Raw genomic sequence first — 14,394 nt, 5'->3', positions numbered from 1 at the left:
TATCTTTGGAGAGCTCCAGCCTACACCATTTTTCCATGTAAAGCTAATGAGTTGCTGCATCTCAATGTTACAGAAAGTGCATTAATCTTTATCAAACTCCCAGAATGAAAGCAAAGGGGCTACTTTCCGAAACGGTTAATGTTTGGTTAAATATTACGGCTAAAAACTCCAAATGATGGCTTTTTGCTAAAGGTCAAACCTCCGAGCCCTTCTGTTAGGAAGTCAGAATGCAGGGGTTGCCAGTGGGGTCAGCTCTAGGTCATGCTGGACATCCATTAGTGGCCTTATTTAGAGACTTCTTCCTTTCAGAGGAGCGATTGGCCAACAAAGATAAAGAATCATTACCTTTGCCCGCCCCCTCCCTGCCAGCAGTCAATAATGAGCATCATTAAAATGAATAGATGGACATTCCCCTTTTCTCCGGATCCTTATTGCAAAATCAGTGTCAGGGGAAATGAAGATTGAACTTGGAGAAGGCGTCTAAAAGCCTCACAGTGATTGTCGTGAACTCATCTCCAGGACCAGGCTCCTTTAGCTACTGTAAGAGTCTGCACCTGCCTGAACTCTTGACTAGCAAGAGCTTTTACTGTAGGCCATTAAGAGCATCCCTAATGTGCGTTTCAGTGTGCTTCAACATAAACATTCCGCATACGTGCCCCGACGTTTACAGAAAGCCATGGAAGGGAGATAGCACGCGCCGTTTGGAAGGTTTTTAGATCATGGATATGTCGTTAATCCGGATGAAAGAGAGCTGACGCGTGATGACACGAACGCGCTCTTAAAGATCGTTTTCAGTTTTTTCGCATGTGCAACCGTCTGAACCCGCCGCGGCGCTTTACAAACCCTCGCGCAACATTTTCACGCATCACAAAAACCAAAAGAGCGAGCGGATCAAACTGAATGATTGCAGGTGGGGAAATAAAAGGAGGCGCAAGGTTTTTTCCAGGCCCCATCTGCTCGCCTGTCTGAGCGTCTCTTAAAGTGTCCTTTAAAACAGTGATTTGTCTGCCGGTCCTTGAGCGATGCGACCATGTCAGCGGGTCATCTCCTGGTCCTGGTCACACATGAAACGGCTGTGTGTGCACCTGTGAGGCCTCACGTCTCCACCCTAAACAGAGTAAAAAAACACATGTAAACACGGCCTGAGCTCCACTCACACATGGTCTTTGCCTGTTGCCTTTATCGCTCAGACTTGAGCTGATAGGAGGGAATGTTTGGACATTTGAAGAAACTGACCCCAGGGAAGAAAAACAGATCAAAATTGGAGCTACCTTATAGGACAAACTATCAAAGTCCTCCCTGCATGGTCAAGCAATTATCTCTTAAAGCGCCTCTTAAAGTCACCCCCGTGGTTCTCTCAACATGCCTTTGGTAACAGAGGCATATTGAGGATTTACTGCCTGCAGATGGCCAGTGAGGGACGAGGGCAAGGGCCCCAGCTCCGTGCTGACGCATCCACTTTATAAAAGGCCCAAATCGAGCGGCTTTGTGGGAATATAACGGTGGAGGAAACAGTGCCGTAAAGGAGCAATAAATCCCAACAACGAAACTTCTAAGCCGTGCCCTCTACCTGTTGCTGCGTGCGCACAACTCCCCCAGGGCGAAAAATGGCACGCGCTGCAATCATTACGATCAGAACTCACGTGTGTGTGTGTGTGTGTGTGTGTGTGTGTGTGTGTGTGTGTGTGTGTGTGTCTGCTTCAGGGCTGCTGGGGTCTGTCAGCTGGTGTCAGTTCACCCATTAGATCATCTGAATCAGCCGAGCAGAATGAAGTCCTCCACCACACCCCCAACGAGCACCAGTAGATCCCTCGTTTCTGCTGGCATACAGATAAATATGCGTCCTTTCTTTGAATTGATGTATCACACATCACTACACGTGATCATTTTGATTTAAACACCTCAGTATTGGATAAGAAGTAAAATATATGGCACTTTCAAACAAGAAATACTGTGACTAAATGAAACTATGCAGGTGCAGATGTTCCAGATCAGCCATATTTTACCTGGATGATCCATGAGCCATACATTAGCACCATATATAGAATCAGACTGGAGGTGTCTGGCAGCATAGAAATGAATGTTGAAAATCATAGAATCCATCCCTCGAACCATTTTGTCTTTAGAAATAGATTTGTGCTGAAACGGCATTAATGAGGAAGCAGTGCCCTTTTTGGGCGGCCTGACATGCTGCAGCTGAAACCCTGGAGCCGTGTTCTGACCGAGCGTTCACGCCACAAATATGCTGAGTGATGAGTTATGCTGATGAATGTCTCTTAATTGTAAAGGGAGCGTACGCACAAGTTTGCAAAGGCAAATAAAAGGGTCTTTTGGCTTGTACGGAATATGTGCCGATGAATCATTTTGACCTGTGGCAAAGAATTTCCCTCCATAATGTTGCCTCGCAAATTGCACTTAGCAGAAATGGCAACGGGTCCGATATTTGCACACATCTGCTTATTTTCAAAAGCTAAAATGATGTTTTTGGACGCTGCACATACAAGCTCCATTGTTTTGGTATCGCAGGCGTCCCGCTGATGTAGTCAGTGTTCGTACTTGACTGTGGTTTTGGTGGAAACTGGCCCTGACTCATCTCTCTACTGTGTCAAAGGCTGTGGCAGAGCTGGAGGAAGACTAAGGTAAGAAGAGCAAGGTGCCAGGAAAAAGGGCCGTGACTGCATCTGTAAATAGTCGGGCTATTTTTGGGCTCGGCACAATCGTGCCGGGGAGCCCCGCCTAGGCCTGCCTTCTGTCACCATGGGGATGGGCGCTTCATAACTTTGCTGGATGGAAAAAGTCTGGAGGACTGGCAGGTGGTACACAGGAGCGTGGCGGAGCTCCCATGGCGTGGAGCCGTTTCACTCATAACTAGCCACCGCTGACAATACTCGCCGGAAAACACACAGGCCTCTGCTTGTATTGGGCACATCAGCAGCTTGTTGCCTTTTGTTGTGTGATTAAGAAGAGTGTGGGTTTGTTTGGATTCAGGCTTGACAAAAAACGGAAAGACGGCAAAAAGCAAAGCACCCTTGCTGCAGGAAATTATATAGGGAAATTGTGAAACAACTCCACTTAATGAATTCCACTGAAATGTCATAGAAAATGTGCATAATTTTAAATCATTAAATGTAACTTTTATGAAATGGGAAGTACCGCTACACACTATTGACTTTTCACTATCTGATCCTACTGTATGTTTGACCTAAACTTGCCTACAGCAAATCAAACAGTCAGAGTGTATAGTCACTGTTCAGCCATTTATTAATTGTTAAAGACACAATAAATGCATTTGAATCACTTGTTTTTTCATAAATATTTCATATTAAAGAGAAATGTTTCACCTTGTGCCTACAAGAGAAGAACATTGTAGAAATGCAGGAGAGGAGCAGACTAGGACGAGAGTAAGGCACGAAATAGAAACCTTATTCATACAGTTTATTCATGCTATGATGCTAAATGTCCAGAAAGGTATGTGGATGCTATAATGTGAGCTACTGCAGCTAAATGATCCCAACATTATTACAACATGCTCCAACCAATAGATGTCAGATGGAAAACGATTGCTGCAGCGTGGAAGTCTGAGGATTTCATTTTCTGATGCAACGGTGGAACTTAATCTACAATATTTGGTCAGGAAGCAGAAGAATCAGCGTTCTTTCCTGTGGTAAAGTGCATCAGGGATTTTCTTTTTTTCTTCTTTCCTTTAATGTGTTTTCTGACAGAAAAAGGAAACTTGGACAATAATTTCACCAAAGCTTAAATCCTTTGGTTCAGTCAAATCAATTATTGCCGTTAGTAAATAACAGTCCTGCCGACGCCTCGCTGGATTCACCAGAATGAATTTACACTATTTTACACGCAAGAACCGGCAGTGCAAGAAGTAAAAGACAAATACAAATTGTCCAGCAATATTCAGCAGGTAAACATACCATTGTTTAACTCAATGTTACTGCTGTGGGGTAGAAAGCGCCTCTAGAACCGGCCTCTGTGGGTCCCTCCTGACAGGAAACGCTGCAGTGAGATACGTTCTGATTGTCTTTGCATATTGTAGTTGGGCTGCAAACACCAGGACAGGATGACAGGAAAATAGGCACTAAGGTGAGGAGCAAAATGCAGGAGAGCTGAAAGGATCACGATACAAGAATAAGGCGTACATAATTACACATTATCAAATACATGTTTATACAAAAACAATATCGTACAGTAACATTCAGTATAAATGACCAACGTTTGAATAAGGAAGAATCAATAGAACTATTTGAAATCTATTCACATACTCCCGATTTTTCCAGCCTCTGATTGTGTTTCCGTGTAAACAAACTGTTGAAATGATACAAAAAGGTCGTATAAAAATCTCCCGCCTCGAGCTGGACTGTTTGCACTTGAGTGATGCTCGGGACTAATGACGTAAGGCACCGATTTGGCCGCCGCGGACCGTCGGCACAGACAAGCGTAGGCGATTGGAGGGGGCGGGGGGGTGTCCATGCATTAACAAACAGATTGTCAGATTATCATGATGATAGAAGTGGGTCTCATTCAGCTGTTTGGTCCTGTGAATTAAGGCAAGTGCAGCTCTAAACTGCCCCTCGTGTCATCGTTTTGTGTAAAAAATGTTCTTTCTTTTTAAAAGTCGATTGTCAGCGTGGCCTTTTTAATTAGCTCTTATTGATGACGTGGCTGTGATGGTTGGGAGTCGGTGGTCAAACGCGTCTTCTTCATCGACCACTCCATTTTGATGCTTCTGCTCCTCTTCGTATCGGCGCGCGACCTCTGCACGTCTACGCGTGAGTGTGAACGGAAATGCTGGAGAGGTCGTTCCTGATGATCTCGTTGACTGCGGAGAGAAAAGGGAGACGGAAGGTTAGGAACTGTCAGTGTAAATCACGGCCTTTGGAGCTGTAATATGCTCATAGCTATTAAAGAAGTAAATCATTTTATGCCCATGACAGATAAGAAACATGAGTATTTGAGTGCCGCTTGAGAAAAATGTCATGTGGGTTAAATCCACACTGAATGCTTGGCATAGATGCGCTCAGGTTGAAAAAAATAGTGGATATCAGGAGCTGCAGTCCAAACAGATCTTTGGCGTTAACAAGCCTCTGAAAACACAGATCGGCCCTGTGCACACATCTCTGTTTTCAAGTCGCCGTCTCGTCTTTCCTGCTCTTGTTCCTGTGCCCGTGCCTTTCCCACAGTCCGGCCGACACAGATCAGTCCCTCTGGCTTTATCTGCTCTGTGTTCTTTGGCAAAACAGAGGGAAGTGACAGCAAAGATGGCAAAGACGCCGAGCCCGGCGGCTCAAAGCAAACAAGCGGCTCCTCGGCGATGGAGCTCGCTGTGATAAAGTGGGCTGATGCCGCCTGATCCACACTCGGGAGCCCAGACAGGAAGTCCACCCACTCTGATTCCTGCAGCAGGTTTGTTGTCATTAGATACTGCCTGGTGAATGATGCATCACTCACCAAAACAGGATGGACACCGGCTGCATTGTTCTGTAAATTACTGCAACACTTTTTAAAACGTGGTACAGAAGCATGTAAGTAACACGTCCACATGGCTGAAGGCCATGTGCCTGATAATACAGTAGCGTACCTTGCTTTCTAATTTTCTCCCACCTCTTCATACACCCCAAACACTCATGCACACACAAACAGGTTGGTTAGGACTCACCTCCCCAAACAGGAGGAACTCCCTTTGGAAAAATCCAACCTGTGCCAACACTGCTGGCTGTTTTCAACTCTATTCTGCCCCAGGCCAAGCAGGCATTTACATGCTGGTGCTATTTTTAACCCCGCCGTCGCGAGACGTAAAGGAAGTGCACGCATTTGTAGCAATTAACCGAGCAGGCTTTCAACACGATGGCTTTTATTTCTGTTAATAGTGGTGATAACACAGCCCTGAGATTTTCTTACTGTTTTGAAAGGGGAGGAAAAGGAAAAACCCCACAGCTCGAAGGCAACAAACCACAAATACAGCTACCGCTTTATTGTTTTTTTCTCAGAGGAAATATTCCTTTCTTCATTTCAGTCACTGTCATAAATAGCGATGTTTCCCCCACCCACGCATTAACTGCGGTGCTTTTTTTTTCTTTTTTCTTTCCTTAAACCAACTTGTGTTTTCCACTGGCGTGCAAAATGATGTTCCGTTGAGAAGAGAACAACAAGAGTGAAAAAGCGGCTCCAGCGCCGGTCACTGCTACAACCTGTATGTGTTCTAATGGCAAGGTGTGATTTAGAGGAACAGGATGTGGCTGACTGTTGCACCGCAACATCAAAAACCAACACTCTATTTATGCCTCTGTGACGTGGGCGCAGATCACACTTTTTCTTCATTAAAATGCTTGAAGAGTCTCTTTTGTTATAAATTGAATAAAGGAAACTATGCAGAAAAAGAGGATTCAGTTGGACTGTGCCCAAAGGCTTTGGCTCTTTTTCCATTTAATGACCTTTAAAATGCCACTACAAAGATTGGTCAGGAGATCATACTGTCATGTAGGCCTTCCAAAACCAATTCTGCTGATCTCAAAACAGTTCAAATAGATGTTTTTCCAACGTTAATGGCTCTATTATCCCATTGCAAGGATTGCTGCGTTACGTCACAAAAGGAATATTTGTGTTGTTTGCCACATGCGTGCATAAATGGACTTTCTGTGGCTTGGTCCCTCTCTCAGCATTGGAAACTTTTTTTTTCCTCAGTTGCCCGTGTTAATAATGGAAAGCTGTAACTGGGAGGATACCCTCATGAATAAACAAAAACAGCGGAAAAATGAGCTCCAAATATTCCGCTGCTGAATAAAAAGCTAAATAAATAAAGCGCCCCGCTCGTCAAACAGTGTGACATGCTTTATTAGTGCACTCGGTAAAGCGCCACCTGGACCTTTGAGGACCTATTCTTAGGACTGGGACACAGGGAGATCTATTTCAGGCACGTGTGAGCGTGACACCAAAATATGAGCCTGATGTCGCTGCTGTTTAGCATCACTGGACATTGTAAAATCCCAGCAGTGCTTGCCAGGCAGCCGGCTGTAGTTAAAGCTGAAGCTTTACTTCACTAACATAGTCCGCCTGCATCAGTCACACAGGAAACTCTACCTGTGCAGGGCTAGAAGCTGTGAGATTGGGAGGAACCTGTGTTGACAAAGCTACTGTGTGTTAGTTTGTCCAACCTGCTACAGCAGAAGGCCCAGCAGGGTCTCAGACCAAAATAGCACAGTTCAACACTCGTGCACACGCACACACACGGGGTTACGTAGGAGTGAGCATGTTTCTACAGGTTCTGCAGAGACATTACAACCAAAAGGACATATTCTATGATTTTTAAAGGAGGTGGTAAAAGAGGACACACAATGGTTTATAATAGTGTGAGTCAGGATGTTGCAGCTGTGCAGGGTCTCAGCAGAGGGCCGACACACCCTTCACAACGCCTCCCATCAGCCTTCTGAACAGGCTACAGTATTGTGGAAGCTGAACCCTGATGCAAATGAGAATAAACCTCTTAAAATGGCAAAAGTCACAGCAGGATAGTTGGGAAGTCAGGCTTCTGAAACTTTGAAATCAACTTTATTCTACTTATTCTAAAACAGACTTTTAGAGACTAAACTTGGAATTAATAGCACTATCTGCAGGGTTACCATTGCATTCTAGTCATCTGGTCATGTGTATTATGCTAATCGTGTATCCACGAGTATCAGCAGTGTTGATTAGAAACCTGTGGTTACACAGATGAAGGCCAGATGGCCTGTGTGTGCACGTGTGTGTGTGTATTCTTGCAAATACAGAATACAGAAGGCCAGAATCCACCTTTCACTACCAAAGTGAGGACATTTGAGCTGGTCCTGCTGGAATTCCAAACAGATCAGATTATTTAAGCGATGTTTTTATTCCTACTGAAATTTAATTTGTTTTATTGTTTTGAACTGGCTCTGCAGCAGGTAGATGATGCACTCAAATGATGTGTTCCAGCCACAAAAGTCAGCCAACAAAAACAAGCTACATGAATCACTGCAAAAAATCTAATAGAAAATAGGACCTGTTTTGATTTCCAGCTTCTTGTAGGTGTAATAACAAGAAGCAGCTATTCAGGTATGGTAGTTCTGACTGATGTTTATGAAGTTATGCTGCTGCAGTTTTGGTCTCCTCTTGATTCTGTAATCTAATCCAGGGTGTTATGACTTCATTTGGCTTCTTTGGAAGTTTAGCGTAAACCTGACCTGCACTGGGGATTCAGATAGAGTTGTTAGAGAGGAGCGTTGCGTGCGGGTTCGATACCAGCCGGGCTTCCTCAGACAGCAGAGGATGCCCGGCTGCTCTGTGGAGCCGTATGGAGGTTTCTGATGTTGTAACGTGATCACCCTCGGCCTGACTGGCAGTGGCTGGACGGCGAGGCTTCACCTCCAGACCTGGCTTCCCTCAAGACAACTGTAAAACGCCACCTCTGAACTGAGGGCTGGAAGGAAAGCTTCCTGTTAGGCACTGATTTGAAGCACCTCGGTGCCAAAGTTCTCTCACTTTCACTACTTAAATGAACCGGCGGCTGTGTTGAGGTCAAGGACCTTCACGCCGTAGCAAGCAATCCCGTTTCCTTTGCTTGCTTGTAACTTCTCATATCAGGTCTATGAGAAAGAGGAGGTAGCTTCCTACTATTGTGGCACTCAGACTGTGAGGGAGCCCTTGAGTCTGAGTCATACAAGCTCTTTTGTATAAACCCAGATAAACACTGGCATCGGATCTGTGCAGGCACTCAATGGAAGTAAAAGGAGACTGGAAGACGGACTCGGTCTTTAACCTCGCCTGAACTGCTTTCATGTGAAATTGATTTGTCAGGGAAGCCAAACTGAAGCTCAAACTTGCCGGAGAGAAAGGCAATTGAATTTCCTGGTACATATTACTTTTGTTTCCTCACCATATCAAATCTTCTCTTGGCCTCAACAGAAACACTTAATGGACAATTTGCTGCTGCCCACACACGCGCACAGCCGGACCGTGAGGGTCGGACAGTGTAGCTCATCTTTAATCACAAGCTAGCAGTGTGTGAAATAAGGGGTCAGAGGTCAGAACACCCAGACAGAGTAAAGACGTGGAGCATAGGCAGAGTGGGGCGACAAAAACATCAATCTTACAAATAAATACAAAGGGAGAGTGTCTCATTAAGATAAAATGCTTCATAAATTCATCAGAGCCTTACAGGTAGGCGGCAGCTAATCCACGGGATTCCCTTTGGGGCTAACGACGTGATGATATACGCAGACGACATATTTCAGGCTGTGGTCAGGCTGGTGTGCGAGGCATTGGCTCTCCCATGTGGAACTACTCAAGCTCCACCACTGGGAGAGGAGATGGCGAGCGGCAGAGTGAAGGTTTGTTTTAAAACAGAGCAAGGAGTTTACAACCGCCCCGCAGCAGATGTGCGGCGCTGAAAAAACACGGCCACGCCACCGGCTGCGGCCAGTCATGTCCTCTCATGGCCAGGGAGCACAATGATGTCACCATGTGTTCTGGTTTAGACTAGCATTGACAAGCATTCACTCATATTTTGGAGCCCTGGTTGCATATTCGTACATCATCCATGTCAGAAATGGCATATTTACCTGACGTCCCCTGTGTTGGAGACACACATTAATGGTGACCTGGTCAAACTAACAGTTGTCATAGCTTTTTCTTGCACCGCTTTTATGAAAAACCTGACCAATTTGGTTTTTATTTACTGTAATCCCCATTTTTCCTTCTCAAAGCAAACCAATTTTAGCATCTTTGTGTGTTTCTAAAGTGGCTGGATGACCTAAAATTCAAATCAACAGTCCACAGTTGGCGGGGGAGAGGAATCTAAAAGGCCCAGATACGATCTGGCATTCGCAGAGCCAAGCAGAAATGAACCAGTATCATAGAAGTATCACAAGCGGTGTAAACAGAGAGTGCCCCGATGTCACTGACGAGGCTTTCCAACTAATAGTTGCTGCCATTTTCTAACGAGGAGTTCTTGGCTCGGTTGTAAGGAGGCTCGCTCTCGTCTTTGATTGAGACAAATGCTCCATTCCCTCGCACATTAAAACGTGAGTCCTTTTTTTCTACTTCTGGAAAAAGCAACGTGTGCACCACATAAACACTGACTACTTTGCTGCTGGAGCAGGAGATTGTGGGAAAATTTACCACCATGATGGACGAGACAGACAAGGCAAAAGGTTCTTGAGGAGCTATGAGGAGCGACCAAATGTAGATATACATCATTTATTGTAATAACCTCATTGATCTGTAATTATGCTAATGCATGTCATGGGGTCAGGTGAAACATTTGCTGGCCCTCACGCTAAAATAGGACTGGAAAGAATACTTTTTTCCAACAGATATACACTTTGCTTTGCCGACTTTGGCTAAAATCAGAGAAAAGAAGAAACATTTTTCACAATTAAATGGAAAGTATCCACAACAATCCTGAGTTTATGGCTTGAGTACAGCCAGGCAGACGAATCCCAATTTAGAAACCTAAAAACAATCCACTTTCACTGAACACTCCATGGCTGATGTGCTTATTTTGGCCGCTCCGGCAGCGTGACCTCGGTCTTTGATCTGGGCATGGCGTGCTGCGCCCGTACGTACCCCGCCACACACTGTCTCTCTTTGTGAGCTCCACACTTCCCTCTCCACCACCTCCTCCTCTCATTTCCTCCCAGGCTCAGGAGGCCGCGGGTGTGCACACTCGAGGTCGGCCTCATGGGAGGATGAGGGGGAGGTGTTTACATGGAGCCGCTCTCCTGTGCCCTCATCACTGACTTCTTACAAAGTCGCTGGTCCGGTTGGTTGAAATAGCAACCAACAATAGAATAATACAATATAAATCACAACCACATACTGCTTCAAATTAAAGGAAACACTTTATTGCCTTGATTGTTCTCAGCAGTATTTTGGTGCTCAACGTCGTAAAATGTTGGCTCAGGTACTGAACTCAAGCGCAGTTAAAACAAAACTATAAAAGATGAGCTCCACAGCAGCGTCTTCACTGTTTAATCCACAAATAGTACTTTTGAAAATTATATTTCAGAGAGCTCCACAGCGTTTACTTGGCTGCGTCAGAAGAACTTGTTTACCAGAGGTAAAAAACACAGAAGCGTACAGTAAAAGCTGACCAAGAGCGCATTTGGACGCCCCTGAGAAACCGGTCAAGCACAAAACAAACACCCTGGCAAGAAATCCCGCCAAACTTGATGAAGCGTGTTACGGCCGCGATATGAAATGAGATGGGTGCGTGGCCCATTACCAATGGGTTTATGCTGAAATAACTCAGCCCTCCGATAAACCTAGAATTGATTTGGAATTAGAAACGTATGCTTCCAGCGAGACTGGCGCAACCGTCTCGAGACTCTTTTTTTAAAAATTTTTTTTTCAAAATGGCACAGAGTGAGAAAATATGAGCATATTGAAACAATCAGCAGGGCGCAGCCGTCTGAGTGAGAGTTTGGCTGGTGACCTGTATATTATGTGATTTATAACTATATTTATCCTGGGCTTCTTTAAATCTGCTGTCAGTAGTTATATGGGACTTCTGAATTGTTTTCTTTTATTTATACATGAGGAACTTTGTTCTCACTGTCCAAAAGAGCTTACCTCAGCACAACTTTAATGTCTTCTATCAATCATAAGAGTGATGGCACCGAAAGGCATCTTTGTCTACTTCAAAGTCTATATTTGCACATTACAACCTCTGTTTAAACCATCTGCAAAAGTTCAGTTCCTTCAGTTCCCCTTTATTCAAAATTCCAAATGTTGTGCGAGGAGCATCTATAGGGGGATACAGACCCACCCCCAATTAAAATATGAATTCATCTGTCTTGTTGTGGCATTTGTACATCTGGTGTGGGTTGTTCATGGTTGAAGATGTTGACCAAACAGGCATCTGCCTCCGCTCCACTATAATGAAACTAGAAGTTACTTTGCGAAGATTTTGGAAAGCTTACCAGCAGAATTTTGCGATGTAATTAATCTCATGATATTCAACAGACCTCGCTGGGAATCATTTCACGCAAGACTTATTGTCTTCCTCAACGTGGATCAGAAGAAACCTTGCACACACTCCAAGATTTGAGGCTAGCTAATTTGGCCAATTAGCTCTGCCAAGGAGGTTATGTGACGTATGTCTGTCAGTTAGCATAATTATTCCCTGATATTTTAATGCCTATATTTAGTATATACTATACTATGGGTATAAGTACCAATATGTGGGGAAATTAGCTGCTTTTCTGGTTAAGTTATGTGATGTTGGCTGAAGATGATGGCATTATGAGGAAGCCTAGATTCTTTAAACGCTGAAATGTGATGAAAAGAAAGAGCATCTCCCCATGCGACTTACTCATTATGTCATCTTTTTCTTTCTTTAATTGGACAGTTATTTTATCCTAAAGTCACAGATGAAGCTGGGTTACACAGAGACAGTTTTCTTCATCCACTGCACTGAGCCGCAGTGATCTGATGTGTGCCGAGGCTGTGTGTGATCAGATCAGTGCTCTCTCTGCTCATCCTGAGAGCTGCTCTGCGACTCAAAATCCTTGACACCTGCAGGGATTCTAAAAGGCGGAGGGGCAGGCCACCGCGGGGCACTGGACAGATTCTCGTGGAATTGTGTGGATCTTGGCAAATGTTCCACCTGATGTCCTTTTCCAGGCGCCTCGACCTCACTTTGAGTTTCCCAAACACAAATGTAAGGAATGTAGGTTACACTAAAGCATTTTCCATCTCTTGTAAATCACCGTGCCACGTTTTCACCTACATCTATTTGTGCCACTTTGGCTAACACAGAATTTAAGGTTCTCGACTTGACGTCCCGCCATATCATTATATATAAATAACCTATTTCATAACAAGTATCTCCTTCAATCATTTACACTATCTCAAAGGTCAAGGGACATCTAGCTAATTAAACACTTACATTTTTAATTTAATCCATCCCAAAACTTAAAATTGAAGATATTAACATTAAGTGTGATCTAAAGACCTATATTTTGAGATTTTTGCAGTGCTGGTGTCCATCAGCACTTTTCACTGAAACATGAAGGTTAGCGGGGGCAAAAGGATTTCCCTACTTGTTAGCATGATGTTTGGAGAAGACCTGAGGAGCATTAGGAAAATCAAGAGAGTCGGGGGACCTGTTGAGCTTTACTACTGCTTTGGGCCACATGTCAACAATAACACCTGAAAAGTTCAGTAGTTCTGATCACTCCCTGCCTGAAAGTAGACCCCCGTCCCCCCTGCTTGATGGGAGCCGAGGAAAATGGGATTTTGAACTTCAGCAGTGTTTATTCTTCTCTTGCCGTTTTTAGTTTTTAACAGTTTGAAGAACAGAGGCAGCGGGAGAAGCTGCCAGGGAAAAATCACCACGACTGCATGCTATTTTCTTCCACCTCAGATTTTCCTCTGTCTGTGTCTCCTTTCCTTTCTATGGCTGACCTGCTTCTTCTCATGCTTGCTAAATATTCCTGGATATGAGCGCACAATGAGAGAATCCTGACCCCGAATTCTCCAAACATTAAAATTCAACTTGTGATTTTATCCCAGTGGATTCAGCCCCCGGACTATCAAACTGATAAAGAACTTTCTCTTTTTTTTCCTCAGCTGCAGTGATAGATTCAGGCAGGCGTAATTTATTTACTCCACCGGTTTTATATTTTCCACCCCCCCGTCCCCCCTTTTCACTATCGTCTCCCCCGCCCTGTTTGCTCGCAGGCATCTGCATATGGAGAGGACTGTAAACACTGCCAAGAGTTGCAAAAACCCAACGGCTTTCCCCATCCCACCCGGCTGGATCAGACTTCTCTGCTGACATCCGTCGCTACAGGATACTATTTCACTGAGCTAACAAATTTCAGATGGGGAGCTGTGATTAAGCGCTCTGGGGTGGAGACCCGCTCCTGTTTACTGATGCCGCAGGTATTTACATTTTCCCCCCAAAAAATGAACCCAAACATCGCAACAGTTGCATTTCAGGTGGGGGCTGTGGGGGTTACCTACAAGCTGGGGGAGCTCAGCTCAGCTGTACACAAGTGCTTATGTGTCCTTGAGTGAGAAACCCCGCCAGAGCTGCGGATGCTGTCCAGAAGTCGATCCTGACCCCTGCAGTCCCAGCAGTTCGTAAAAGGAAAGAATGTGTAAATTGCGCTTCTTTGGTTTTGAGTTCCTGCCTGGACTTTTGGACTGTTCATGCACTCAATACCACCAATGCTGGCTGGAGAAATGGATCCAAGGTGATTTTACAGTTTGTGACTGAAAACATACAGTAAGCGCTTCATGGTCTACAAAGCTGAAGGTGCACAGTCCTGCAACTTAAATGGAATTCAACACCTTTGAACTTTAGAATGTGGGGTATTCTAAATATGCCTTTTAATATGGCCCAATAAACCACTCTTCATA

The 14,394-nt window shown here is 44.6% G+C and overlaps 1 protein-coding gene across 2 annotated transcripts in view; it reads right to left on the bottom strand.

Moving 5' to 3' along the window:
• Positions 1–3,243: 3,243 nt before the first annotated feature.
• The window catches only part of LOC130532699 (nuclear factor of activated T-cells, cytoplasmic 1-like), a 45,405-nt gene continuing 34,254 nt past the window's right edge, over positions 3,244–14,394 (bottom strand). For both annotated transcript variants that reach the window (XM_057045502.1, XM_057045503.1), the window contains one exon: positions 3,244–4,834. In XM_057045502.1, coding sequence (XP_056901482.1) covers positions 4,779–4,834 — 56 coding nt within the window. In that variant the 3' untranslated portion in view covers positions 3,244–4,778. The remainder of the gene's footprint in view (positions 4,835–14,394) is intronic.

Source organism: Takifugu flavidus, chromosome 10, assembly GCF_003711565.1.
Source record: "Takifugu flavidus isolate HTHZ2018 chromosome 10, ASM371156v2, whole genome shotgun sequence".
In the NCBI taxonomy this organism is placed as follows: domain Eukaryota; kingdom Metazoa; phylum Chordata; class Actinopteri; order Tetraodontiformes; family Tetraodontidae; genus Takifugu; species Takifugu flavidus.
The sequence above is the reverse complement of the archived record's forward strand: the minus strand, read 5'-3'. Positions and strand labels throughout refer to the sequence as shown.